Below are 27,133 nucleotides of genomic sequence, written 5' to 3'. Positions count from 1 at the left end.
ACATGGGTGACACACGGTGACGCAGCGGTAGAGTTGCTGCCTTGCAGCGCCTGAGACCCGGATTCGATCCTGACTATGGGTGCTGTCTGTACGGAGTTTGTACGTTCTCCCCGTGACCTGCGTGGGTTTTCTCCGGGTGCTCCGGTTTCCCCTCACACTCCAAAGGCGTACAGGTTTGTAGGTTAATTGGCTTCGGTAAAATTGTAAATTGTCCCCAGTGTGTGTGTGGGATGGCATTAGTGTGCAGGGATCGCTGGTTGGCACGGACTCGGTGGGCCAAAGGGCCTGTTTCTGTGAAGTGTCCCTAAACTTAATATGTGCTATTTACTTTTGTGAAGGTGCTTTTTAAAAAAAATGTTCTTACCGCCAAGCGCAAACCAATCACCACGGAAACAGCAAAGAAGTTGTTGACTGGATTGCTATTGGCTATTTTAGCAGTCAGTCCTACCCCATCAATTGTTGAGTTCACAGAAAAGTTAAAGATAGTAGCTCCTGCCGGAGTATCTTCTTTTATTTTTACAGTCGCCGGTAGATGTAGTATTTTGATAAACCCACTGACACCTCACAGAAAAACAGAAAAATATGTCACGTTATTTTGATAGATGGGCCAAGTACCACTAAAATAAATCTAAATTATTTGTAATTTAGTCTGAAGAAGGGTTCCAATCCGAAACTTCACCCATCCTTTTTCTCCAGAGATGCTGCCTGAGCCGTTGAGTTACTCCAGCTTTTTGTGTCTATCTTCGGTTTAAACCAGCACCTGCAGTTCCTCTCTACACACTAGGGGCAATTTACAGCGGCCAACTAACCTACAAAACTTGAACGTTTCTGGGCTGTGGGAGGAGGCCGAAGCACCCAGAGGAAACCGAATAGGAAAGGAATAGGTGACATTTCAAGTTGAGACCCTTCATCAGATTGAGAATCAGGGGAAAGGGAAACGAGAGATATAGATGGTGATACAGAGAGATATAGAACATGTGAATGAAAGAAGGTAGACACAAAATGCTGGAGTAACTCAGCATCTCTGGATTGAAGGAATGGGTGACGTTTCGGGTCTGAAGAAGGGTCTCGACCCGAAACGTCACCCATTCCTTCTCTCCAGAGATGCTGCCTGTCCTGCTGAGTTGCTCCAGCATTTTGTGTCTACTGTAGGAGAGAGGGGGGGGGGGGGAGGGGGGGGGTGAGGGAGATGTGTTAGAGAGGGTGTGCGATCGTGAGGGGGTGGATGGGTGGGGATGGGTCCCTCTCTCTCATGATATGCAAATAAGTAACGATGATAACGGAGACAGGCCATTGTTAGCTGCGGCCTAGGTGAAAATGAGTTACATACAATGAGACTCAACAAGACGACTTTGAAGCTAGTACAATGACTTGGATGGGGGAGGGACAGAGTGAGAGGGTTGCAAGGGTTACTTGAAGTTAAAGAAATCAAGATTCGCACCAGTGGATTGTGAGCTGCCCAAGCGAAATATGAGGTACAGTCTTGTAAGAAATTAACTGCAGATGCTGGTACAAATCGAAGGTATTTATTCACAAAATGCTGGAGTAACTCAGCAGGTCAGGCAGCATCTCAGGAGAGAAGGAATGGGTGACGTTTCGAGTCTGAAGAAGGGTCTCGACCCGAAACGTCACCCATTCCTTCTCTCCTGAGATGCTGCCTGACCTGCTGAGTTACTCCAGCATTTTTTGAATAAATACCTTCAATGAGGTACAGTCTTGTTCAGTTGTCCGGGAGTGTAGTCAGCACTTAATGGTTTTACATACTATCCTATCATTACATTTAGTGAAATTAATAGCATGATATAACTGTTTAAGTGTGAGTGCACCCCAATTAGTAATAATTAATGCATGAAGCAGTCAACAGTATTTACATCTTTAAATTATATTTATATTCATGCCTTTTTAACTTATCAATAATCTTCTAACTTTGTACAAGTGTCTCTAAATCAAAGATAGTTTTAAAAACGTTTTGAAAGCAAAGCATAGTAATTGTCTGACGAGAGATATAATATTATTGAATATGATTCCAATTTGATAATATATTTAACATTTGGTAATGAATTAGAAAGAAAACTGAACTGTTTTGGGCAAGATACTTAGGCAGTTAAAATAAGCAGTGGTGGAGCTCATTAAGGAACATACCTGGTATATCTCCCGTGTAGCAGTTAACAATGAGGAATAATTTAAGGGAATCCGCAACTGTGACCATTGTTAATGTCCTCAGATCTCTCGACCTCGTCTGCCTTGTGTCTGTGTTGGAGAAAGTCGGTCTGAAGCTCCTAACTTAAGTAAGCCCAGTTGTCTGTGAGCTGTGATGGCTACTTGGCCAGTTTACTTGGTCTGGATTAACTAACAGGCAAGCCTCGTGAAACACATCACGTCATCAGGGAGTCAGTTCCCAATGACTCTGGCCACTTCTCAAGTTCTTTGTGTTAGCTTCACCTCGTCAATCACACATTATTCATCCATTGTTACTAAACCTGCTCTTTAAATATTGAACATTCTAGATTACATGTAATAAAATAGAATAACTGCATTGCTAGTGTATAGGTGGTTATCATAAAGCCACTCCCTGCAAAGTATTATAAACAAAAAATCTTTAGAAACTGTACACTTCATTTTCCATCTGCTGTATGTTTCACAATGTGTCAGGGGTTATGGGGAGATGGCAGGAGAATGGGGTTGAGAGGGAGTGATAGATCAGCTGTGATTGAATGGCAGGGAAGACGATGGGCTGAATGGCCTAATTCTGCACCTATCACATATGAATGACGTATGAACCTATAATTGAACCTGGATCATTTGACCAACTGGATTATTTTATCCTTGATTTGGTTTAGTAAATAAACTAAAACAAATAAACCGGTCTTTAATCTAAATTTTGTCTCTCTGCCAGACTCTCTAAACCAAAGAGCTCTACCACTATTGTTTTCTGCTATCACCAACATAGCTCACTTACTAATGTCAACATTAGTAAGCAACAGGAATGAACTGCAGATGCTGGTCTACACCGAAGATAGACACAAAATGCTGGAGTAACTCAGCAGGACAGATAGCATCCCACTCAGTCTGAAGAAGAGTCTCGACCCAAAACGTCACCCATCCCAGAGATGCTGCCTGCCCCGCTATGTTACTTCAGCATTTTGTGTCATTACTGTAGTTTCGATTAGTTTCCCATTTCAGATATGAGGAGAGACTAGGTAGGCTGAATTAATTTTCCTCAGAGATAAGAAGGCATAGGTGAATCTGGTTGAGGTTTACAAAATAATGAGAGGGGGGTATGTTTAAGTTTAGTTCAGAGATGGTATGCCAAATATGCCAGCAGTCCAAGCAGCAATATACCACCTAAGGCCATGACAAATGGTGTGTACTAAGCATCTGCTTCATAGGTGTTTTATGAAATATTGGGGAGCCAAGAAAATCTATATACTATCTATATACTATATACAAGTATATCTATATACTAAAACTCTCGTTTGTTATCTTGTTTGTGACTGAACTGCCAAAACGGTACACGATAGCGCGACAATTTTAGGCCCACCTTACTCACCATTGTCACTTTAGTGATAATGCAAGTAGTTTTATTGAAATTGGTGTTATATTTTTAAGGTTATTCACATTTTAAAGTTTAAAAGGAGGGGAGGAGGGAGGGAGGGGGGAAGGGGGGAGTGGGGGAGAAGGGAGAGGGGAGGGGGGTGTGGAGGAGAGAGGGGAGGGGGGGAGGACAGAGTGCTGCACCAATGCAGGAGAGGTTTGGGCCCAACGGGTCCACTTGGTCTAGTTGTATAATAAATGTCTGGTCCATCCAATTCTGACTTAGCAAAGGAATATTTAGGTAAAGAAATGTGGAATATGGAATATTTATTAAACGGTGAGCATGAAGATTTGTGGATCATTATAAGCTAATAGTCAGACCCAAAACATAATTTTAAACACGACTTGAATGTTAGTTTTGGAGGTGAGGTGTAGAATGCAAAATTAATTAAACCTATTTTGACCATTGCATTCAAAGCTGGACACAATTGATTTTCTAAGGAGAACAATGTCAAATGGATTGGCATTGGAGTGGATGCAGTCAAATTCACTGGATTAATATTTTGATTAAACGTAGAGTGTAATTAGCAAATTCTATTTAAACTTATCTGAATATAAAAGATGAATGAACCGTCTAATTCATGCATAAGGTGATTAGGGGAATTGACAATGTAGGAACACAAACTATATTTCCTTTGCCAAGAGTGTCAAGAACAAGGGACATATTCCTAATAGGTGTAGGAAGGAACTTCTGACGCTGGTTTAAACCAACCATAGACACAAAAAGCTGACCCAAACCACGGGTCAGACAGCATCTCTGGAGAACAGGAATTGGTGACTTTTCAGGTTGAGACCCTTCTTCAGACTAATACCTAATTTGTATTAGGTCATTCAACAATGATTTCTGAATGTGTTTCCTCACTTCAGAGGAGGAGGGTCAATCTTTGCCACAGAAGGCAGAGCCTAAGTCAGTGGATATTTATGAGGCAGAGATAGATTCTTAATTAGAACAGGTTATACATATATATACATATACACACACACGCACACACACACACACATACACACACATGCACACACATACACACACATACACACACACACACATACACACACACACACACACACACACACATACACACACACATATATACACACACGCACATGCACACACATACACACACACACATACACACACACATACACACACGCGGAGATAGTTAATAGGAAAAAAACTGCAGATGCTGGTCTAAATCGAAGGTCGACACAAAATGCTGGAGTAACTCAGCGGGTCAGGCAGCATCTCTGGAGAGAAGGAATGGCTGACGTTTCGGGTCTGGAATATACACATACACATTTTTACAAATTGACTTTGTCACTTTGTCAAACACTATTTCTCTATCTGCCTCTATTCAAAATCACCTACACATCCACAATACATATCGAGCTATTTTATCTTCCATGCAATGAACACAATATACTCATTCGATTAATAATGTTATCGGGCAGTGTTGTTTAGATACTAGTCCAGCAACGGACCACAGACATGCCACTGCATGTTTTGGCTTCACAATCACTGGGCCAGGTAAAGTTCCAGTTGGAGTCAGAGACCTGCATGCATTGTTCATGGACTTGTCTGAAAGATTGATTGCAATGCTTTGATCTTTAAACGGCAACGTTTCTATGCGCTGTGCTAATGTTTGGTGAGCCTATTTCGGGATACAGATATTATTCTTGAACAAGCCGGTATCGGAAGGGGAGTGATTTGGCAGCTTGTAACTGTATCACTCACTGTTTTCATTTCAATGGGAATTTAAAAAAATAGGAGAGGATTAAAATCAGTTTTACCCTTTAACACATTCTCAGAAACCTGGGTCGTGACAGTCACAATGATGATGGCCATATTTTACCAGCTTCTCGTGTTACGAGGTGACTAGACAGTGGAGGGTCTGAAGAAGGGTCTCGACCCGAAACGTCACCCATTCCTTCTCTCCCGAGATGCTGCCTGACCCGCTGAGTTACTCCAGCATTTTGTGATACCTTCCTATTAAGTTAAGTTTAGTTGAGGGATACGGCGTGGAAACATGCCTTTCGGCCCGGCGAGTTCGTGCCGACCAGTGGCCACTCTTTCACTAGTTCTATCCCACACGCTAGGGGCAATTTACACTCTCCAGAATCCAATTAACCCACAAACCTGCACGTCTTTGGAAAGTGAAAGGAAACCGGAGCACCCCGAGAAACCCCACGCGGTATTAGGGAGAATGTACAAACTCCCCGCATCGGCAGCACCATTCTCTGGCGCTGTGAGGCAGCAACTCTACCGCTGCACCACTGGACAGCCGATCCTACACTGTAGCGCTAAGTTCCAGAGACATTCGGCGTGGGAACGCAAATGACATCCAGATCAGTCTGAAGAAGGCTCTCGACCCGAAACGTCACCCATTCCTTTTCTCCTGAGATGCTGCCTGACCTGCTGAGTTACTCCAGCATTTTGTGAAATAAATACCTTCGATTTGTACCAGCATCTGCAGTTATTTTCTTCCACATCACTGAAGATAGACACGAAATGCTGGAGTAACTCAGCGGGACAGGCAGCATCACTGGAGAGGACAATAGACAATAGGTGCAGGAGTAGGCCATTCAGCCCTTCGAGCCAGCACCGCCATTCAATGCGATCATGGCTGATCACTCTCAATCAGTACCCCGTTCCTGCCTTCTCCCCATACCCCCTCACTCCGCTATCCTTAAGAGCTCTATCCAGCTCTCTCTTGAAAGCATCCAACGAACTGGCCTCCACTGCCTTCTGAGGCAGAGAATTCCACACCTTCACCACTCTCTGACTGAAAAAGTTTTTCCTCATCTCCGTTCTAAATGGCCTACCCCTTATTCTTAAACTGTGGCCCCTTGTTCTGGACTCCCCCAACATTGGGAACATGTTTCCTGCCTCTAATGTGTCCAATCCCCTAATTATCTTATATGTTTCAATAAGATCCCCCCTCATCCTTCTAATGGGTGGCGCTGCAGGTCGAGACCCCTCTTCAGACCCGAAACGTCACCCATTCCTTCTATCCAGAGATGCTGAGTTACTCCAGCATTTTGTGTCTATGTTCGGTGTAAACCAGCATCTGCAGTTCCTTCCCACATCACTCGCAGGTCCTGGTGCTAATCTGGTAAAACGATCTGCGTCCACCAGCACCACGGGAAGGGTCAGGGTCGGGGTGGAGATGGCAGCAGATACAATACAATACAATATATCTTTATTGTCATTGTACAGGGGTACAACGAGATTGGGAATGTGCCTCCCATACGATGCAATAAATCAATTAGCTAGTCAGTATAAATTTAAACAACCCAATGAAACAAAATTTGTAACAGTTTTAAAACAGAACAAAGTGCAAGTAGTCCTGTGCCGGTTCACTGTGCGATGTGACCATCCGGCTCAGCAGGACCGGTTCATGGCAGCTATGGCCCTGGGGATGAAGCTGTTCCTGAGTCTGGAGGTGCGGGCGTAGAAGGCCTTGTATCGTCTGCCCGATGGTAGAATTTCAAACAGACTGTTGCAGGGGTGTGAGGAGTCTTTGTGAATGCTGGTGGCTTTTCTGAGGCATCGTGTGTTGTAGATGCCCTCCAAGGCTGGTAGCTGTGTTTCGATAGTTTTCTGAGCTCTATGGACTACCCGCTGAAGAGCTTTCCTCTCTGCCTCCGTGCAGCTGAGATACCACACAGGGATGCCATGTGTTAGGATGCTCTCTATGGTGCAGCGGTAGAAGGTCGTCAGCAGCTGCTGGGGTAGACCAGACGTTTTCAGTGTTCTCAGGTAGAACAGTCGTTGTTGTGCCTTCTTGACCAGCGCAGCGGTCAACGCGACTACAATGCAGTAGTGGCATTTAGGAGGCTTTTAGATAGAAACCAAGATACACTGGGAATGGAGAGACCCACCTGCCGGCGGAAGGGATTAGTTTAAGTAGATATCGTTTGGCCCAAACATCATGGGCCTAACAGTTCCTGTGTTGAACTTTTCTACAGAGAAGATAGACACAAAGTGCTGGAGCAACTCAGCGGGTCAGTCAGCATCCCTGGAGAAAAGGGATGGGTGGGGTTTCAAGTTTGGGACCCTTCTTCAGACTTCTCGGGATTGTTGCAAAGTGAGTGGAGGGCTGTACATTCGGAGGGGGTGCGATACTTTTCTATGTCCCCCGATGTCTCCGTGTCTCTGTATTCTGCGCAGCTTTTAGCAATTCCTGTGGAGTTTTCACTGACTGCAAACACGTTAGATTTGATTCCCCAGACCTGCCAGCTATTACTCAGATCCAAATAATGTCTGGCCTAGAGGTGACATTACGACCCAGATGGTTTCAGCGTTGGAAGTTAAGACACAGCCACAGCTCAGTGGAATTCATTTTTAGTAAACCAGCATGGCAGCTGAATCAAAATATCCTGTCAAGTCCTACACGTTCATTCTTCTGAACACCTGCAGCCACATTTCACACCTTCCTTTCCTCGCCAGGGTTTAGTTTAGTTTAGAGATACAACGTGGAAACAGGTCCTTCCGCCCACCGACTCTGCGCGACCAGAGATCTCACACCCACCCCTCTCTCACACCCATCCCTCTCTCACACCCATCCCTCTCACACCCACCTCTCTCACCCACCCACCTCTCACCCACCCCTCTCTCACACCCACCTCTCTCATCCACCCCTCGCTCACCCACCCCTCTCTCACACCCACCCCCCTCTCACACCCACCCCTGTCTCACCCACCCCTCTCTCACACCCACACCTCTCACACCCACCCACCTCTCACCCACCCCTCTCTCACACCAACCTCTCTCATCCACCCCTCGCTCACCCACCCCTCTCTCACACCCACACCTCTCACACCCACCCACCTCTCACCCACCCCTCTCTCACACCAACCTCTCTCATCCACCCCTCGCTCACCCACCCCTCTCTCACACCCACCCCTCTCTCACCCACCCCTCTCTCACACCCACCCCTGTCTCTCACCCACCCCTCTCTCACACCCACCCCTCTCTCACACCCACCCCTGTCTCACACCCGTCCCTCACACCAGACCCTCTCACACACACTTTCTCATCCATTCCCTCTCTCTCTCTCTCTCTCTCACACACATATACACCCTTTCTCCCCTCAGTCACACTACACACTGGGGGCAATTTTACAGAGGCCAACCAACCTACAAACCCGACGAAACCAAGAGCACCTGGAGAAAACTCACGCGGAAACGGGGAGAACGTACAAGCTCTGCACAGACAGCACCCGCAGGCGGGATCGAACCCGGGTCTCTGGCACTGTGAGGCAGCAACTCTACCCGCTGCCGTCCAAAACATGTTACACTTTTCTCATGTTGTGGATCTTTCTTCAGGTTTAGGTTTGTTATTGTTACATGTACTGAGGTACAGTGAAGAGCTTTGTTTTGCATTCTCCAGCATTTTGTGTCTACCTTCGATTTAAGCCAGCATCTGCGTTTCTCTCCTACTCTCGATCACATATCACCGCCCCTCCCCCCCTCCTGCTCACTCCCCAGTTCTCAACCTTAACTCCCTCCCCATACACACACACACACACCCTCAAGAAGGGTCTCGACCCGAAACGTCACCCATTCCTTCTCTCCAGAGATGCTGCCTGTCCCGCTGAGTTACTCCAGCATTTTGTGGGTGTGAGAGGGGTGGGTGTGAGAACAGCATCTGCAGTTCCTTCTTACACTCTCCGACCCTCCCCTCGGTCCCCTCTCACACCCACCTCTCTCACACCCACCCCTCTCACAATAGACAACAGGTGCAGGAGGAGGCCATTCGGCCCTTCTCACACCTGACCCTCTCTCACACCCACCCCTCACTCATCCATTCCCTCTCTCTCTCTCTCTCTCTCTCTCACACACATATACACCCTTTCTCCCCTCAGTCATACTCGCCCTCTCTCTCCCCCACACACCCCTCCTTTCTCTCGTGTAATCTTCCTCCTCTCTCTTGTGCGCCCTCCTCCCCCATCCCCGCGCACCCAATCTCCCCCTCACACACACGTTCGTCTCCCCCACACATCGCTCCCTCCTCCCCCCTCCCTCTCTCTGTCTCTCACACACACCTACCTCTCTGACACACACATGCACTCTCTGGCGCCCTCTCTCTCTCTCTCTCTAAAGTGTGCGTGTGTGTAAGAGAATCAGTTGTGGATCGGCTGGGGGACTCAGCCGAGAATAACAAGCTGATGCAGGTTTCAGGCGTGGCTTTTATTAAAGGCAGGTATTTATACATGATTAAATATTCCTATAAATTAAGGCATGTGACAGTACGACAACGTGTTCGCTTAAGTTAAGGCAGTGACAGTGTTTCACATTCAAGTTCGCAAATAAATTCTCATGTTATATTAACATTTAAACGTCATCTGTATCACTCAAAGGTCAGGCACTGGGCGAAGCACCTTCTCTCCCGTCTAGGGTCAGACGCGGAGGTTCGCTCCTTCTACACAGATTCCCAGGGTTACAGGGTTACACTAAACGACCCTCCCTCCGTCACACACTCCCGGAGTGGGGCAGAGGAAATCTCCCTCTCCCCCATCACACCCCCCCCCCCCCGAGGGTCAGACACAAAGCGAAGCCCCCTCTTCCATGATCCGCCACCCACACGCACACACAACGCGAACCTCACTCGACCCCAGCACACACTTCCAGGGTCAGACACGGAGTAAAGACCCCTGCATCCCGCCCCATCGCACACTCACAAAGTCAGGCACAGGGAATCCCCCTCTCCCCTGCCCCGCCACACACACAGTCAGGGGGTCGAGCTGTGAACCCCCCCCCCCCCCCCCTCACACACACTCCATGGGTCGAGCTGTGAGACCCCCCCCCTCTCCTCTCAAACACACCAGGGGCCGGGCTGTAAGACCCCCCTCACACACTCCAGGGGCCAGGCTGTGAGACCCCCCCATCTCACAGTCCCGGGGCGAGCCCCCCCCCCCCCCCCCCTACAGACTGGGCCTCCCTAACCCTCCCCGCAGCGTGGAGTAGAGCCCGATGTGTGAGACCAGGTTGGGCTCCACCACATAGGCCGTGTCTCCCTCGTCGCCCAGCGCGTCGTACAGCGCCGTGTCCTTGGCGTAGCCGGGTCGGCAGCGGCGGGCGCCGAGGTAACGCAGGGCCCTGGCGGCCCCGCGGGCAGTGAAGGCCATGGCCGGGGTGCAGCAGTGGGAGGCCGGCGCCAGGGAGTAGAGTTGCGGGCTGGCCCGGCGCACCTCCAGCAGGTACACCCGGCCATAGCCCTCGGCCGCCAGCATGCACAGGGCGGCCAGGCAGCAGAAGGCCAGGGGCGACCAGGGGGTCCCACAGGCCCACAGCCGGCGGTGCAGGTAGAGGAGCAGGCCGCCCCCCAGCGCCCCCACACCGGCCCACTCCACCACCCTCGCCGGCTCCGGGTGCACGAAGCCCTGCAGCCTCTCCGGGTGGTAGAGCTTGACGTAGAGGGGGTCTCGGGAGGCCAGGCGCCGCTCCAGCACGTCCCTCAACACGGGGAACAGGTCGGGGGAGGGCAGGGCGTCGTCCTCCAGCAGCAGCACGAAGCGGGGGCCGCATGGCCAGGCCCCGGGACAGGCAGAACAGGTAGTCCGCCTTCTCCTTCTCGAAGCGCTCCTGCTCCGGCACCGGCTCCGGCTGCCCCTCCCCGCCGGCCCCGGCCTCGAAGCGCCTGACCACCGGCACCAGCCTGGACGCCGCCCCCTCCGCCTGCCAGTGCTCGGCGGGCCGCGGGTGCACGTTGCAGCCCATCAGGCGGTAACCCCGGCACCAGGAGCAGCGCCCGAGCAGGCGGTGCAAGGCCGCGGCTACCTGTAGGTAGTAACGATGCTCAGCTCCCTGGGACCGCACCGTGGTCACTATCAGCACCGCCATGTGCAGCCGGGGCTGCCCGTCCTCCCCTCCACCCTCTCCTCCAGCCTCTCCTCCACCCCCTCCACCCACCCCTCCAGCTCCCCCAGCCACTCCACCACCCACCCCTCCCTCAGCCTCTCGGAAGTAGCGCTCGGCTTCCTCGGCCCGCTCCAGGCTGTCGGCCAGGGCCCGCTCGGTCAGCCCGGCCAGGTGGGCCGAGGCGCGGAAATACAGGGAGTACCGCTTGCTCTGTCCGATCAGCGGCAGCAGGACCGCCAGCACCAGCACATAGAGCAGAGACATCTGCAGCCAGGGCGGCCGCAGGGCGCGGCGGAGCAGCGGCACCCGGCCTGTCATCTCCCCTCCCCTCCCCTCCCCTCCTCTCCTCACTCTCTTCCCCCTCTCCTCACTCTCCTCTGTTCACTCTCCCCCCTCCCCCCTCTTCACTCTCTCCCCCCCCCTCTGTTCACTCTCCTCTCTCTCCCCCCTCCTCTCCCCCTCACTAATCTCCTCTCCTCATTCCCCCTCCTCTCTCCAGTCACCCCTACCTCACTCTCCCCCAACTTACCTCAATCCCCACTCTCTCCCCCCTCCCCCTCAATCTCCCCCTCTCCCAACACTCTACCCCTCCCCTTAACTCACTCTCTCCCCTCCACACCACCCCCCCCCCCGCAACTCCTCGCCGCAATCTCGCACTCTCTCCCCCTCTTCACACTGCCCCTCTCCCCACCTTCTCGCACCTTCACCCCAACCCACACGCTCCAGCCCACGATCCTTCTCTTGTCACCCTCTCTCCCCCCCCCCCACTCACTCTCACTCTCTCCGCCCCACTCTCACTCTCTCCATCCCAAACCCCCCTCCTTCTGCGCAGATCCTTCCCTTCCCCGACACTGTCCCACGAAAAGCACCCTGGCACCCAACGCCCACCAAACAACACCCTCTGAAAGGCACAAGGCGAAACAAAGATATTGACAAACTCTGGCGAGGGAGAAAACAGCGAGGCTGGATCAGCGGGGGGTGAACAGGGCTCGCTAACAGCAGGTCGGCCACACAAGGCAGCGCGGAGGGGGGTAGGAGAGAGGTGATGGTGGGAGAACCCGGGGAAACTCAGGAGCACCCGTGTCGCCGGCAGTTCCACTGGAGATGACTTCTTGTCTCAAGCGTATCTCGTCTGCTCCTCTGATGGGATGCAACTGGGATTCCCACGAGTGGCCAAGTTCCACCCTACACGTCTGTGAGTGACCCCTGGGTCCCGGTGAATTGGCATGGAGAATGCATTTACTCCTCGGAACCAATTTAAGAGGTCTCTGTGGGGCAAGAGAGAAGCAAGTGATTCTACAACTCTTGATAGAAACCCTACCCCGCACACAATAACAGCTCCACCTCTGCACACGTGACAATAAACTAAATTGAACCTTGTCTAATCCAACTCTCCCCTCCCTCTCCTTAAATAGAAACATAAAAAGAAACATCGAACAATAGGGACCTTGCAGGAGTCGGCCCTTCGAAACAGCACCGCCATTCAATAGGATCATGGCTGATCATCTAAAATCAGTATCCTGTTCACGTTTTTTCCCCCATATCCCTTAATTCCTTTGGCCCTAAGAGCCAAATCTAACTCTCTTGAAAACACCCAGTGAATTCGCCTCCACTGCCTTCTGTGGCAGAGAATTCCACTAGAATACCCCATCCTGACTAATCGCTCTCTCCACTCCCTACACATACCCTTTAATCCCCCAACCCCTTCTCCCCATACTCCCGTCCCGTTTAATACCCCGGTCCAATCCCACTTCTCCCATCTTCTATATACTAAAACTCTCATTTGTTATCTTGTTTGTGACTGAACTTCAGCCAAAACGGTCCACGATTGCGCGACAGTTTTAGGCCCACCTTACTCACCATTGTCACTTTAGTGATAATGCAGGTAGTTTCATTGAAATCGGTCTTATATTTTTTACGTTATTCACATTTTAAAGTTTAAAAGGGGGGGGAGAAGGGAGGGGGGGTTGAGGAGAGAGGGGAGTGGGGGTGGACAGGTGGCTGCACAAATGCAGGAGAGGCTGGGGCCCAACGGGTCCACTTGGTCTAGTACTCTTTAAAACCCCATCCATCCTAAGTCTACTCAGATACACACAAAATGCTGGAGTACCTCAGCGGGACCGGCAGCATCTCTGGAGAGAAGGAATGGGTGACGAATCGACTCGAAACGTCACCCATTCCTTCTCTCCGGAGATGCTGACTGTCCCGCTGAATTACTTCAGCATTTTGTGTCTATCTTCGATTTAAAGCAGAATCTGCAGTTCTTTCCTCCACACTAATTCTACTCAGATTAGTTTAGTTTAGATATGCAGCACAGAAACAGGCCATTCGGCCCACCGAGTCCACGCCGACCATCGATCACACCGGTTCTGCTATCCCACTATTGCATCCACTCACTGCACACGAGAAGCAAATTGCAGAGGCCAATTAACCCACGAAAGGTAATCGGAAGGGGGAAACAGGAGCACCCCGAGGAAGCCGATGTGGTCACAGGGGAAATGTACAAACTCCACAGGTGCTGTGAGGCAGCAGCTGTTCCACCGCTGCGCCACTGTGTAGGTATGCGCCATTTGACAGCATTTACTACCTGATTCAATAACAGCCAACCAAACGCTGAAGAAAGGTCTCGACCCTTCTCTCCAGAGATGCTGCCTGGCCCGATGAGCTACTCCAGCATTTTTTTTTGTGCCTATCGTCGGTGCTCTTACAAACGAGGGATAATCCCGATTTTTCACACTGCACTTTTTGAATCTACCTCCCTTGCAACTGTGGCGCTCTGACGCCGCTCTCTGGTATTTTTCCATCTGCAGTCACTGTTGGACTAAAGTGTTTTGATTTTGGAGCTCGCAAACAAAGCTTTTCGTGCATGTCGATGCACGTGGGAATAATGAATGAATACCTCATTGTCCGCACGCTTTAGTACCCCACCCTGTCTCATCCCACTCGCCGTTCACCCCCTCATCCCCCTCCCCACGCTTTAATACCCCATCCCGTTGTAAATCCAACATTCGCCTGACTTCCCTCCCTGTAGGAAGGAAACTGAAATCTGAGGAAGGGTCTCGACCCGAAATGTGACCTATTCCTTTTTCCCCCGAGAGACTGCCTGACCCGCTGAGTTACTCCAGCTTTTTGTGTCTACCCCCTGCCCTTTGGTGGGAGAGGAGGGAGGTGGTAGCGGGAGAGGGGTGATGGCAACGCGGGGAGGGGGGAGGGGGGGGATGAAGCAGGTTGGGGAAGAGAGAGAGAAAGGGTAGGTAGATGCTGGGGTAGGGGGAATTAGGAGAGAGAGAGAGGGTGGGGGAGAGACCAGTCCCGGCGCTGCGAACGGTCCCCAACCTCTGGAACTTCGCCAATGTATTGAGTCGCCGCAACGTACGGGGATTCCCTCGGGATTTCCCCCTCCCGACACTCGACCCGTCCCCAGCTCTGAACGATCTCGGAGACCAGCACCAACCCCGGACATCCAGATCAGATTCAGGCCCAGGCCCACCCTGAGCACCTGGACCAGGCCTGGGCAAGACCTGCCCTGCTACTCCCCAAACAGCCGACCCACCTGGACACGAGCGTGGATCCCATGAGCGGCCGGGCGGCGGGGCACTGGCGGGCCGGCAGGTCGGCCGGGACACTCCCTCGACGACGATCAGCCCGGAAGCTGCCAGCCATTGGGAGCAGCGGAGAGAGCGGACCAGGCCAATGGGATGGCGAGGTAGAAGCAATGGGCCAATGGGATGGCGAGGTAGAAGCAATGGGCCAATCGGGGATGGTGTGGTTGGGGCAATGGGCCAATCGGGCATGGTGTGGTTGGGGCAATGGGCCAATCGGGGATGGGTGGGGGGAGGAGACTGCGTTGCAACAGGCCGGGTCAATGGCAGGGAGGGCGGTAGAGAGGGGGAGGATTGGAAGGGGAGGGGGTACAATGGGGGATTGGATGGCAGGAGGATAGGATGGGGGAGTAGGATTGTGGGGGGGGGGGGGGGGGGGGGGGGGGGGGGGGAGGATAGGATGGGTGCAGAGGCGAGGGCTCCCTCTCGATCCCCGTGGGCATTGCTGGTGATGTAGCCCGTGTGAGGGTGTGGGTTACAGAGCCTTACCGTGTGTGTACAGGCACGCCCCTCTCTCAAAGACACCTCACACATACACCTCTCTTACACACAAACACAAACAAATCTTTTTCACGCACCTCTCCCCCCTCTCTCTCTCTCTCTCTCTCTCTCTTTCTTTCTCTCTCTCTCACTCTCTTCTCTCTCTCTCTCCCTCTCCCTCTCTCAATTCAATTTCAATTTTCAATTTTAAACACTTTATTGGCATGATAAGATACATCATTATATCGCCAAAGTATAGAACACAACATACATATTTAAAATGCATGAACATAAATACAAGTATACAATGCATGGGTCGATATGCCGCTGTACATATACATATATATACACGCAATACATTTATAGCCTTTTATCGATTGCTACTCGTTCTTTCAGTTGTAAGCAGTGCAGCACGTAGCGAGTTTAGCAGGTCAATATTAATTTCTTAGTGTCAATTAGTGTCAATTGTGTATGTGTACATGTTAGTCATTCACTGTCTCTCAGGTTGTGGCATGCTGTTATGTGTTGTGCGCCAAGATGTGCCGTATTTCCTTCGTCAAGGATTATTTCTTAGTTTTGATATATCATCTAGTTCTTTAAAATCTGGGGTTGCCTGACTGTTTTTTCAAGTATATTTTCCTTATTTTGTCGATTTTTTAAAATTTAAGAGGAAGTGCACCTCTGTTTCGACCTCATCTCCAAAGACTCCAAAGACGTGCAGGTATGTAGGTTAATTGACTGGGTTAAATGTAAAAATTGTCCCTAGTGGGTGTAGGATAGTGTTAATGTACGGGGATCGCTGGGCGGCGCTGACTTGGTGGGCCGAAAAGGCCTGTTTCCGCGCTGTATATATATGATATGATGATGATATCTGTCAAACAGTGACCGCATATTCTATTTCCTCTTGGTTGCCAAGATCTCTTCTGTCTTCCTTTTTCAACTGCCAAATGGTGGTCACTTAAACTGTACTTGGTGAGGGTCTGTTTCTGCTTTATGTCTCTAACAGTTGAGACAGTCTGCCAATTTATAATCTCTTTTTAGGGCATGATAGCACTCTAATCTGCTTTGGCTTTTCTTTACTTTATCCCAATGTTCCAGATAGGTTTCTTTGCATTGTTTAATAATTTGGTTCACTCTAACTGGTGATTGGAAAACAGTGTTGATCTGAAACTGGTCAAGGTTTAGCTGAATAGGGGTAGTTAGTCTCAGTATCAACTGACGCAGGGAGCTCTTTTCTGAGTTCCCCTCTTGGGTTTGGAGGGCTTTGAACTGGAGGGTATCTGGGGGACTAGATTTAAGGTGATTCAAAAAAATTAGTGCTCGTTTCTGGATATTTATTATCAGTGGGTATCTACCTAATTCCGCCCTACATGCGCTGTTGGTGTTTTCCTTTGGATGCGGAGGATGTTCTGACAAAATTCCACATGTAGGGCCTCTGTTGTGTGTTTTTCCCATTTAGTATAGCTATGGTGACTGAGCGGACCCCATACTTCACTACCATAAAGCGCAATGGGCTGAATTACATTTGGATGTTGTGGACTCTTCTTTTTATTGCATACAGAGCTCTTCGAGCTTTCTCTTTTAGTTCATTCACTGCCATGCTAAAGCTCCCTGATTCTGTAACAGTTAGACCAAGGTAATTGTAGCTCATAGTGTGTTTCGATAATGATACCATTGAGAGTGAATTGGTATTTGTCTTCCTGACATCTGGGTCTTTTTTGAAAAATCATGATGTTGGTTTTCTGTAGATTTACTTCCAGGGCCCAATTTTGGCAGTAATCATCGAGTAGGTCTAACTGTTGCTGCAGTCCCTGTTCTGTGGGGGACAACAAAACCAAGTCATCCGCATAAAACAGGGATTTTACCTCTCCGTCCAGAAGACAGAGGCTGTGCTCTGGTCCAACTTTACTGCCAAATCGTTTATATACGCATTAAACAGTGTTGGGCTCAGATTGCAGCCTTGCCGGACGCCTCTTCTCTGGGTGAAGAGATCAGTGCATTTGTCCCAATTTTGACACCACATTTATTATTCAAATACATTGATTTGATAAGGTCATATACCTTTCCTCCTATACCATAATGGAGAAGTTTGTAATAAAGCCCACCGTGCAAATAGAGTCAAATGCTTTCTTAAAGTCAATAAAACAGGCAAATATTTTTCAATTTTTTGCTTGATGTATATGTTTTTTCAATGAGAGTGTGGAAGGTATAGATATGGTCAGTGGTGCGGTGTTTTGGGAGGAAGCCCTGAGAATATTATATTTGCTAAGGAAATCCTGCATTCTGTTATTTATAATACTGCAGAATAACTTCCCTAGGCAGCTACTGACACAGATGCCACGATAATTGTTTGGATCTGATTTGTTTCCACTCTTATAAATGGGCGAAATAAGCCCTTGACACCAATATCGGGGAAAATAACCTGAACGTAGTATGATGTTGAACAGCCTAAGCACTGTGTCCTGCATCTCCGGAGTATTATACTTAAGCATTTCATTTTTTAATGCTGTCTGGACCACAAGCTTTCTTTGAGTGGAGACATTTTATTTTTGTGGCCAATTCTTCTGGAGTGATTGGGAAGTCGAGAGGGTTTTGATAGTCTTTAATTGTTGTTTCTAATGTTTTGGAGTTTTCTTTGATATGAGAGTGGTTTAGGTTTATTTAATTATTGGAATGTCTTTATATAGATGTTCGAAATCTCTCTCTCTCTCTCTCCTCTCTCCCTCTCTCTCTCCCTCTCTCCTCCCTCCCCTCCCTCTCTCCTCTCCCCCTCCCTCTCTCTCGCTCTCTCTCTCCCCCTCCCTCTCTCTCCCCCCTCCCCCTCTCCCTCTCCTCCTCCCCCTCTCCCCCTCCCCCTCCCTCTCTCTCTCGTTTTCTATCCCTTCGCAACCTGCATCTCACTTTCTATCCTTCCGTCTTTGAACTCCTCATTTTCAAACCCTCACTTCTTATTGCCATTCGGAATCGTTATTGCCAAGAAACAAAGCTTTAATAAGAAGAATGCTGCATTCTACCCCTGCTCCCGTCTCTACCCCGACCCACCCCTTCTCATCTCCGCCTCCCCCCCCCCCCCCGCTCTAATTTCCTCCTCTCCCCTACCACCTCCACTCCCCGCCCGCCCCCCTCGCCTCTCTCCTCGTCAAGTGTTTGTCATACGTACTGGCAAATGAATGATTACATTCTTACCCACAGCAGCATCACAGGTCTGTCAACACAATACACACAGATAATATATAACAAAGTGCAACCGAAGACAGCCATTCATCATGTTAGTGTTTTGTTGTGCTCAAGAGTCTGATGGCTGTTGCTATTCTTCAAACTTGTGGTCACGGTTTTCAGACTCCTACTCCCTCTTCCCGATAGTTGGAGCGAAATGAGAACACGGCCAAGGTTGTTGTGTAGGTTATTGACGATTGCTGCATTTTTGAGGCAGCGCCTTCTAACGATGACTTCGATGGTGGAGAGGTCAATACCGTGATGGACGGGGCAGCGTCCAACGCTATTTGTAATCGAGTTCCTTCCTGAGTGTTTCAGTTGTCCCCACTAGGCGGTCATGCAACTTGCTGCATACCCCCCCAATCTCCTCCGTCCTCCGGCCCTCTCTCTCCTCCTCCCTCCTCAATTCAGGATCATGAACACGGATCAGGACTTGGTTTACAACAAGTTATTGCAAAGTTCTTTTAATTAATGCAGCTGCATGAAATATTGCTATTCTGCTTGGGAGAAGTCAAATTAGACCGTTTGCAGCAAGTTGAATACTTTTTGATACACTTTACACTCATTGTTTCCATTCAATTCAGGATTGTGAAATACATAAAAGAAAATGGTTTCCGAGTTATTTCAAAGTTCTTTATAGTTCATGGCAGCTGCAGTTAAAAATAAAGTTGTTCACAAGAAGTTATTTCAAAGTTATATTAATTAATGGCAACAGTATGAAACAAAGCAATTCTGCATTGGAAACGCAGCGGTAGAATACTTTTTTGATACACTTTGTATTAACTTTTAATGCTACAGGTTTACAAACAAATAAATGTTTCCAATCCATTCAGGATCATAAAATATTGTACAGAATAAAGTGGTTTGCAACAAGTTATTTCAAAGTTAATTTCGTTAATGGCAGATGAATGGTACACAACTATGCATTGGAAATTCCACATTCAACTTACCTCCTCTCCTTCTCCCCTCTCCCACCTCCATCTTCACCCCTCTCCCCTGCCTCCTCTCACTCCCCCAACTCCACCTCCCATCTCCTACCTTTCCCCTCCATGGCCTCCCCACCCACCTCTTACCCATCAATTCTCCTACTTCACCCCCTCTCCTATTCCTCCTCCTCACCCCTCCTCTCCTTTCCCATTCACCTCTTCTCCGCCCCCTCTTTCCCCTCCTCTCCCTCGCCTCTTCTAACCCCCTCCCCACCTTTCCCACCTCCACCCACCCTTTTCTCTTCTCTAACCCACCTTTACTCCTCTCACCCCTCCTCCCCCTTCCCTTCTCCTCCTCTCCCTTTCTTCCTTCGCTCCTCTCCCCTCTCCTTTGTTCCTCTCCCCCACCTCCTCCCCCTTGATTAAGGATTGAGAATTACTTAATGTAAAGAAGTTCACATCAAATTATTTCAAATATCTTTTTAGTTCATGGTAGCTGTATGAAACACGACTGCACTGCACTGGACATGCCAAACGTAGACCATCTGCAGCAGTAGCATACCTTTGAAACACCTTGCATGAACTTTTCATGCCAGGTTTTACAACCAAATAAAGGTTTCCATTCGTTTCAGGATCATGAATTAAATTGCATAACATGGTATACAGCAACATCTTTCAAAGTTCTCATGTACGTAATAACAAGGAATTGCAGATGCCGGTTTATACCAAGAAAAACACAAAATGCTGAATAACTCAGCGGGTCAGGCAGCATTGTAGATTGCTGTCGGGTTGTAACAGATGCCATTCCTGCAAGAAGTTATCTTGCGCATGCATGTTACCTGGGGGAGTCATCTTGTTCGGGAGCTGCGGCTTGGGCTGTAGCCTTGCATCCTCGTGCTCATTACACTTAGCTTGAAGTTAATAACTCGTTGTTATTCTTGCAACTTCATACATGGTGTCAGAAGTGGATACTCTGGGCTGCTGGTAACACGAGTGAAGTCCCACTGTGTAGCAAAGTCTGTAAAGCGTTGGCTTGTGAACTGTCCGCCATTGTCTGATATATGGGTGTTTGGGGCTCCATGAACTGAGAAGTGTCTCTTGAGTTTTAGAATGATGGCTGCTGAAGTAGCATCATGAAGCAGGTCGATCTCAAACCAATATGGAATACGAGTCCACTAGCACCAAGAAGGAAAGTTGCACAGGAGGAATCGCAGAGACATTTTGCCTGTAGTTGAGCCTGCCCCAGCACAGCCAGATCAACCAGCACTGCCAGATCCATGTGACACTGATACCGATCACCAGGATACTGGACGATAACGCTCTCACAAGAGACGGACAAGCAATAATGGACACTGAGCAGTTTCAGGTTCAGGTGCTGTGGCCAAGCTGCCTTTGAACACCACTGAGGATCTGGTACCGAACACGCTCTGGTCGAGCTGGGGAAAGGAATAGGTTACGTTCGGGTCGAGACCTTGAAGAAGGGTCCTGACCCAAAACGTTACATATCGATGTTCTCCAGAGATGCTGCCTGTCCGCTGAGTAGTTACTCCAGCATTTTGTGTCTTTTTTTGGTATAAACCATCATCTTCTTGAGAGTCTTGGCCCGAAACATCACCTATCCACGTTCTCCAGCAATGCTTGCCAGATCCAGTGAGGCACTGCAGCATTTTGGATCTTTCTTTTTATTTCAAAGTTTGTTTTAGTTAATGGCAGATGAATGAAATAAATCTGCTCTGCATTGTAAATTAGACTCTCTCTTCCACCCAACTCCCCTCGTTCACAGCTTCCCTCTCCTCCTCCCCCTGCCTCCCCTCACATCCTATCCGCTCTCCACCTTCCATCTCCTCCTCTCTTTTCCCCTCTCCCCCTTCTCCCCTCCAGACCCACATTCTCCCCTCTATCCCCTGCGATCCTCCACTCCCTTACATCTCCCCACTTTCCTTCCCCACCCCTCTACCCTCTCAATCCATCTCCTCTCCTTATCCCTGCTCCCCAGTTCTCCTCCCTCCCATCTCCTCCTGAACCCCTCCCTCCTTCCCTCCCTCCAAACAACTCTTCCCCTCATCTTTTCTCCAGCCCTCCCCTCCTCCCACCACCGCTACTCCCCCCCCCCCCCCACTGGACTGCCCTTTCCTCTCCCCCGTCTGTTTTCTCCTGTCTGATGGATCTCAACCCGAAACGTCACCTATTCCTTTTCTCCAGAACAGCTGAGTTACTGCAGCATTCTGTGTCTATCTTCAGTGTAAACCAGCATCTGCAGTTCGTCCGTACACCTTTTTCTCCCAATCCCCTTCCCAACTCCCCCTTCACTCTCCACCATCCCTCCCCTCCCCTCTCACCCTCCCCCCCCCCCCCCCCCCACCCTCCCTGGTCCAAGTAGTGTCGACAAGCCCTGTTTGAGAAGGCTATTGTTATATAAGCAAACATGCTAAATAAATTAGAACCGTCCCTCTCCAGTTAGGGGCTTCATCGTCTGATGTGCCCTGCACTCAATTCGAGAAGGTCGGCGAGTCCTCTCGAACACGCAATAACAATAATACATTCAAAGAAAGTTAAAGAAAAAAAGAAGTTTCTTCTTCTTATCGAAGTCAGGATGGCGCGCAGCAAGAGCCCCCTGGCTGATGATGTTCTCACGTCAAATAATGCTCCTCCAGAACTTATCCAAGGCATTTTTTTACGTGTCATAATCGGTCGCTCCAACGTCCAAGAAAACGGACGTTGACACGGACACAACTGCCAGTCGCCTTCGATCCACCACCTCGGGGAAAGGGAACCTTCCCCAGCACAGAGGACTTCACATTCAGTCCATCGCCCTGAATGGGTTGTCATTTGGCCATGCCCGGACTACAACTGCTCTCCACCCACTCAACTCGAGGGGGACCCTCCACCATCATCCTCATCCCCCCTTCACCTCCCCCCCGCCGCTCCTCCCGCACTCCCCTCAAACTACCACACGCCTCTCCCCCTCCCACACCTCTCCCCACCGCCTCCCTTTCCCTCCACTCCACTTCCATGCCCTACCCTCAGCTGCTCCCCCCTCTCCTCTCGACAGCTCCCTCCTTCTCCCCCCTCTCCCCTCCTCAACTCTCTGCTGCCCCTCTCTCATATCCTCACCCTCCCCTCTACCACCCCTCCCCCACCTCCCTCAAACCACCGCTCACCTCTCCCCCTCCTTCACCGTTTCCTACCGCCTCCCTCCTCCTCCACGTCGACTCATTCACTCCCCCGCCCTACCCTCATTTCCTAGCCCCTCGCCCATCTACTGCTCGCCCCTCACCCCCTCCCTCCTCCTCGTTCAACTCTCTCCCTTCCCCTCAACCCCCCACTGCTTTTACTTCTCCTCCCCTCTCCTCCCCCCTTGCCATCTCTCTCCTCATGTCCCCTCAACCCCCATCTGCTCGCCATTCACCTCCTCCCTCCTACCCCTTTACCTCATCCTTCCTCAATCTTGTTTTCTCTCAACCCTCCACTGCTCGCCCCTTGCCTCCTCCCTCCTCCCCCCTCAGCTCTGCCTTCTCCCCTCATCCCTCTTCTGCTCTCCCGTCACCTCACCTCCCCTCTTCCCTCATCTCCCCATCCCTCAACCGTGCTCACCTCTCCCCTCAACCCGCTTCTGTTCCATCCTCTCCTCCTATCCTTTCCTCCTCCCCTTTTAACTCTGTCCTCCAGACCCCTCAGCCCTCTACTGCTCCCCCCTACTCACCTCCTCCACCCTACCAGCCCCTAAAACCAGAACTCACCTCCCCCCCTCCCACTTCACCTCCTAGCGCCTCCCTCCTTCCTGCTCTCCACTCCTTCACTCTCCCGGCCTACCCTCACCTCCTTCCCTCTCTTCAATCTACTGCTCGCCCCTCATCTCCCGTCTCCTCTTTCCTCTTCTCCTCCCCCCTCGACCCTCTTCTTTCGCCCCAACCCTCCACTGCTCTCCCCCCATCTCCTATCTCCTCCTCCCTCAACCCTGTGGACGACCTCACTCAAACCTCCACTGCGCCCCCCGCACCTCCTATCCCCCCTTCTTCTCCTCGCTACCACTGCTCCCCCATCCCCCTTAAACCACACCTCACCTCTCCCCCTCCCACTGCCTCCCTCCTCCTCGCCCTCCTCTCCTTTACTTTCCCGGCCTCCCCTCATCTTCTCCCCCCTCTCCACTCTACTGCTCTCCCCACACCACCTTTCTCCTCTCCCCTGTCCTCTTTCCCCCTCAACCCTTTCCACCCTCCTAAATCTACTGTACTCCTCCCATCTCCTCGATTCTCTTCCCTCTCCTTCTCTCCCCTCAAACCTGCAGTCCTCCCCCTTAAACCCTGTACTACTCCTCCCTCCTCACCGCCCCACCACTCCTCGCCGAACCCCCCCAAACCACCACCCAACTCTCCCCCGCCCACTCCACCTCCTCCTGCCTCCCTCACCCTCCCTCATGACTACTTCACTCTCCTACCCTACTCTCGTCTCATCCCCTCTCTTCCCTCCATGTATCTCCCCTCACCTCTTCCCAACCCTCCTTCTCCCTATTCCTCCTCCCCCATTACCCTCAAACCGCTGCCCACTTCTCACCCTCCCATACCACCTCCTACAAACTCCCTCCACCCTCTCGACCCCTTCACTCCCCTGCCCTACTCTCTCCTAGCCTATCTCCCCCCTTCTAATCTCCCCTCATCCCCTCTCTCCTCCCCCCAACTCACCTTAACCCCACCCCCCTCCCCCCTCAACCCTAAACGTCTCCCTCCTCATCTCACTCTTCCACCTCCTCCTCGCCCTACCTCAACCCCGTTCTCTTCTCCCCTCAACACTCTATGGGTGTCCCCTCACCACCTCTCTCCTCCGACCCCTCAACCCTGTCCTCCTCCCCCCTCTACCCGCTATTGTTCTCCCCTCTCCTCTCGCCTCCTTCCCCCTCTCCTCTTCCCCTCTTAACCCAGTCCTCCTACCACCCCTCCCCAATCTCCCTGCCCCTCCTGGCCACTTCCCTCTCCTGCCCCATTCATCCACCCCCACCAGTTTTTCTGCTCCCTCTATCCTCTGCCCCCCTCTATCCTGATCTCCTGCCCTCTTCCCGCTACTGCTCTAGCTCTTCTCCTCCTCTCCCTTTCCACGTCACCCAAATATCACCTTTTCCCCTTTCCTCCTCCCCATCTCCCCTGCATCATTTTCCTTCCCCCTCTACCATCCAATTCCCTCTCCTCTCCCACACCTCGCCTTCTCCCCTCTCCTCTCCCCACACCCAACTAATCATTTTCCTTCTCTTCCTCTCCCCATCTCCTCCTCTCTCTCCTATCCTCCCTCTAGTATTTGTTCCACACCCCTCACCCCTTACTCATTCCCATCTCGCTCTCGCCATTCCCGCTCCACTTCTCCTATTCCCACATTCTCCTCTCCTCCATCCCAGTCACTCCTCCCTTGCTCCCCATCTTTGCTCTCCGTCAACCCCACCTCTGCCTCCCCTTCCCACCCCTCCCTCCCTCTTCATTCCAACCCCTCTCCTCCTCCCCACTCACCCCACTTCACTCTCCCTTCCACTGCCTCCTCGCCATGCTCTATTTCTCCATCCCACTTCCTCCACCCACATCTCATCTCTCCTCCTCCCAATCTCGTCTACTCCTCCTCTTCCCCTCCAGTCCCCCTTCTATTCCCTCTCATCTCCCAATCCTCATGCTCTTCCTCCTCTCTTCTGCCCCTCTCCTCCTCCTCCTCCCCCCATTCCAATCCTTCCCACCTCCTCTATTTCTCTCCCCTTCCCTCATCCTCCATCCCATCTCCCTCTCTCTTTCTCACTTTCCCTAACCTCTCCCCTCCCACCTTTTAGTCCACCCTCCCCCTCCCCTAAACCCCTCCTCTCCCCCTCACCCCCCTCCCCCTGTCCTCTCCCTCTCTCTCCCTCCCCTTCTCCCTCCCTCCCCCTCCACCCCTCCCCCTCCCCCCCTCCCCCCTGTCCTCTCCCTCTCTCTCCCTCCCCTTCTCCCTCCCTCCCCCTCCACCCCTCCCCCCCTCCCCCCTGTCCTCTCCCTCTCCCTCTCCCCCCTCCCCCTCCCTCTCCCCCTCCCCCTGTCCTCTCCATCTCCCCCTCCCCCCTCCACCCCTCCCCTCCCTGTCCCTCTCCCCCCCTTCCCTCCCCTCCCCTCCCCCAATCGGTGGAAGATGGCGGAAAGAGCCGAAGGTGACGTCAGCGGCCGGCGAGGGCGGCGCGGCAACAAGAAGGAAGAGCAATGGCGACCCTGGAACGCAAAGTGCCCAGTCCCGAGGCGTTCCTGGGCAAGCCCTGGTCCTGCTGGATCGACGCCGCCAAAGTGCAGTGCCCGGACAGTAAGCGGCCTCCTCCTGCTGCCCCCTCCCTCCCCCCCGGGGCGAGCTGTTTGCGGCGGGATGGGGATGGGGATGGGGAGGGGGAGGGGACGCGGGCCCTGGCCTCCCCTCCGCCTCCTCCCACCTCCATCTCTCTGCTCTGCCCGGCCCGGCTCTCGCTCTCTCTCTCTCTCTCTCTGTGTGTGTGTGCGCGTATATGTATGTGTGAGAGAGATAGTCAGGGATGCTTGGACTGGGGGCAATACAGCACTGTCCCTGTCCCTGTCCCTGGTCCTGGTCCTGGTCCTGCCACTGACTGGGCCCTTTGCCCAACCTCCCTCCTCTCATTGTGAGAGCAGTGGCTGGTATATATATCTCTCTCTCTCTCTATATATATATACACATATATATATATATATGTGTGTGTGGATAGAAGTTTATATATATAGAGGGTAAGGACCACTCTTTCATCCTTTCTTGCAAACAGAACACACACAAATAGTATAAGAAAATAACTGCAGATGCTGGTACAAATCGAAGGTATTTATTTCACAAAATGCTGGAGTAACTCAGCAGGTCAGGCAGCATCTCGGGAGAGAAGGAATGGGTGACGTTTCGGGTCGAGACCCTTCTTCAGACTGACACACAAATATATATATATAGATATATATGTATATATGTGTGTGTGTGTGTGTGTATGTATGTGTGTGAGAGAGAGAGAGATAGAAAGGATGAAAGAGTGGTCCTTACCCCACCCCCCCTCCCCCCAATGTGGCCCAGGTAAAGAGAGAAAATCATAAACACTGACAATAAAACCACCCTCCTTCCCAACCAGGTGTCACTGGCAACATCACTGCCACGTTCGCTTTTCTTTCTTTCTTTCTAACACCTTTTTGTTTTGTTTGCATTCGCCCATGTGCAGGTACAGAATCGGAAGACACTGGAAAAGAGGGTGGGAAGAACAGGGAGGTGATGAGGCTTAATAAAGAAGGTAAGGATGGCAACATCCGCCACATTTGCATGATGCTACACCTGCTGTCAGTCTCTGTCAGGTATTGAAATGAATGGACGGATGAATGAATAACATACTTCTGGCACTGGTTGCACAATGTTTACATTCATTGTTTGTGTCAGTATTCCTCTAAGGCAATGGGGATACAAAGGAATTGTATACAA

The 27,133-nt window shown here is 50.9% G+C and overlaps 3 protein-coding genes across 3 annotated transcripts in view; 1 reads left to right on the top strand and 2 right to left on the bottom strand.

The window, feature by feature from the left end:
* The window catches only part of LOC144603754 (cadherin-related family member 3-like), a 54,798-nt gene extending 39,728 nt beyond the window's left edge, over window positions 1-15,070 (bottom strand). The window contains exons 1-2 of the mRNA XM_078417461.1: window positions 15,008-15,070; window positions 365-554 (exon numbers count right to left, since the gene is read on the bottom strand). Coding sequence (XP_078273587.1) covers window positions 365-554; window positions 15,008-15,030 — 213 coding nt within the window. The 5' untranslated portion in view covers window positions 15,031-15,070. The remainder of the gene's footprint in view (window positions 1-364; window positions 555-15,007) is intronic.
* Window positions 10,518-11,810, bottom strand: pgap4 (post-GPI attachment to proteins GalNAc transferase 4). Its single transcript, XM_078416520.1, is given in 3 exon segments — window positions 10,518-11,114; window positions 11,116-11,469; window positions 11,539-11,810. Coding segments are annotated over 3 exon segments (1,185 nt in total). The 5' UTR covers window positions 11,773-11,810.
* A 10,743-nt stretch (window positions 15,071-25,813) lies between the features above and the next one.
* Window positions 25,814-27,133, top strand: part of LOC144603556 (ataxin-7-like protein 1) — a 162,437-nt gene continuing 161,117 nt past the window's right edge. The window contains 3 exon segments of the mRNA XM_078416932.1: window positions 25,814-25,841; window positions 25,844-25,978; window positions 26,880-26,948. Coding sequence (XP_078273058.1) covers window positions 25,814-25,841; window positions 25,844-25,978; window positions 26,880-26,948 — 232 coding nt within the window.

This window comes from Rhinoraja longicauda, chromosome 20 (assembly GCF_053455715.1).
Source record: "Rhinoraja longicauda isolate Sanriku21f chromosome 20, sRhiLon1.1, whole genome shotgun sequence".
NCBI classification, from domain to species: domain Eukaryota; kingdom Metazoa; phylum Chordata; class Chondrichthyes; order Rajiformes; family Arhynchobatidae; genus Rhinoraja; species Rhinoraja longicauda.
This window is presented reverse-complemented; position numbering and strand designations above follow the sequence as displayed.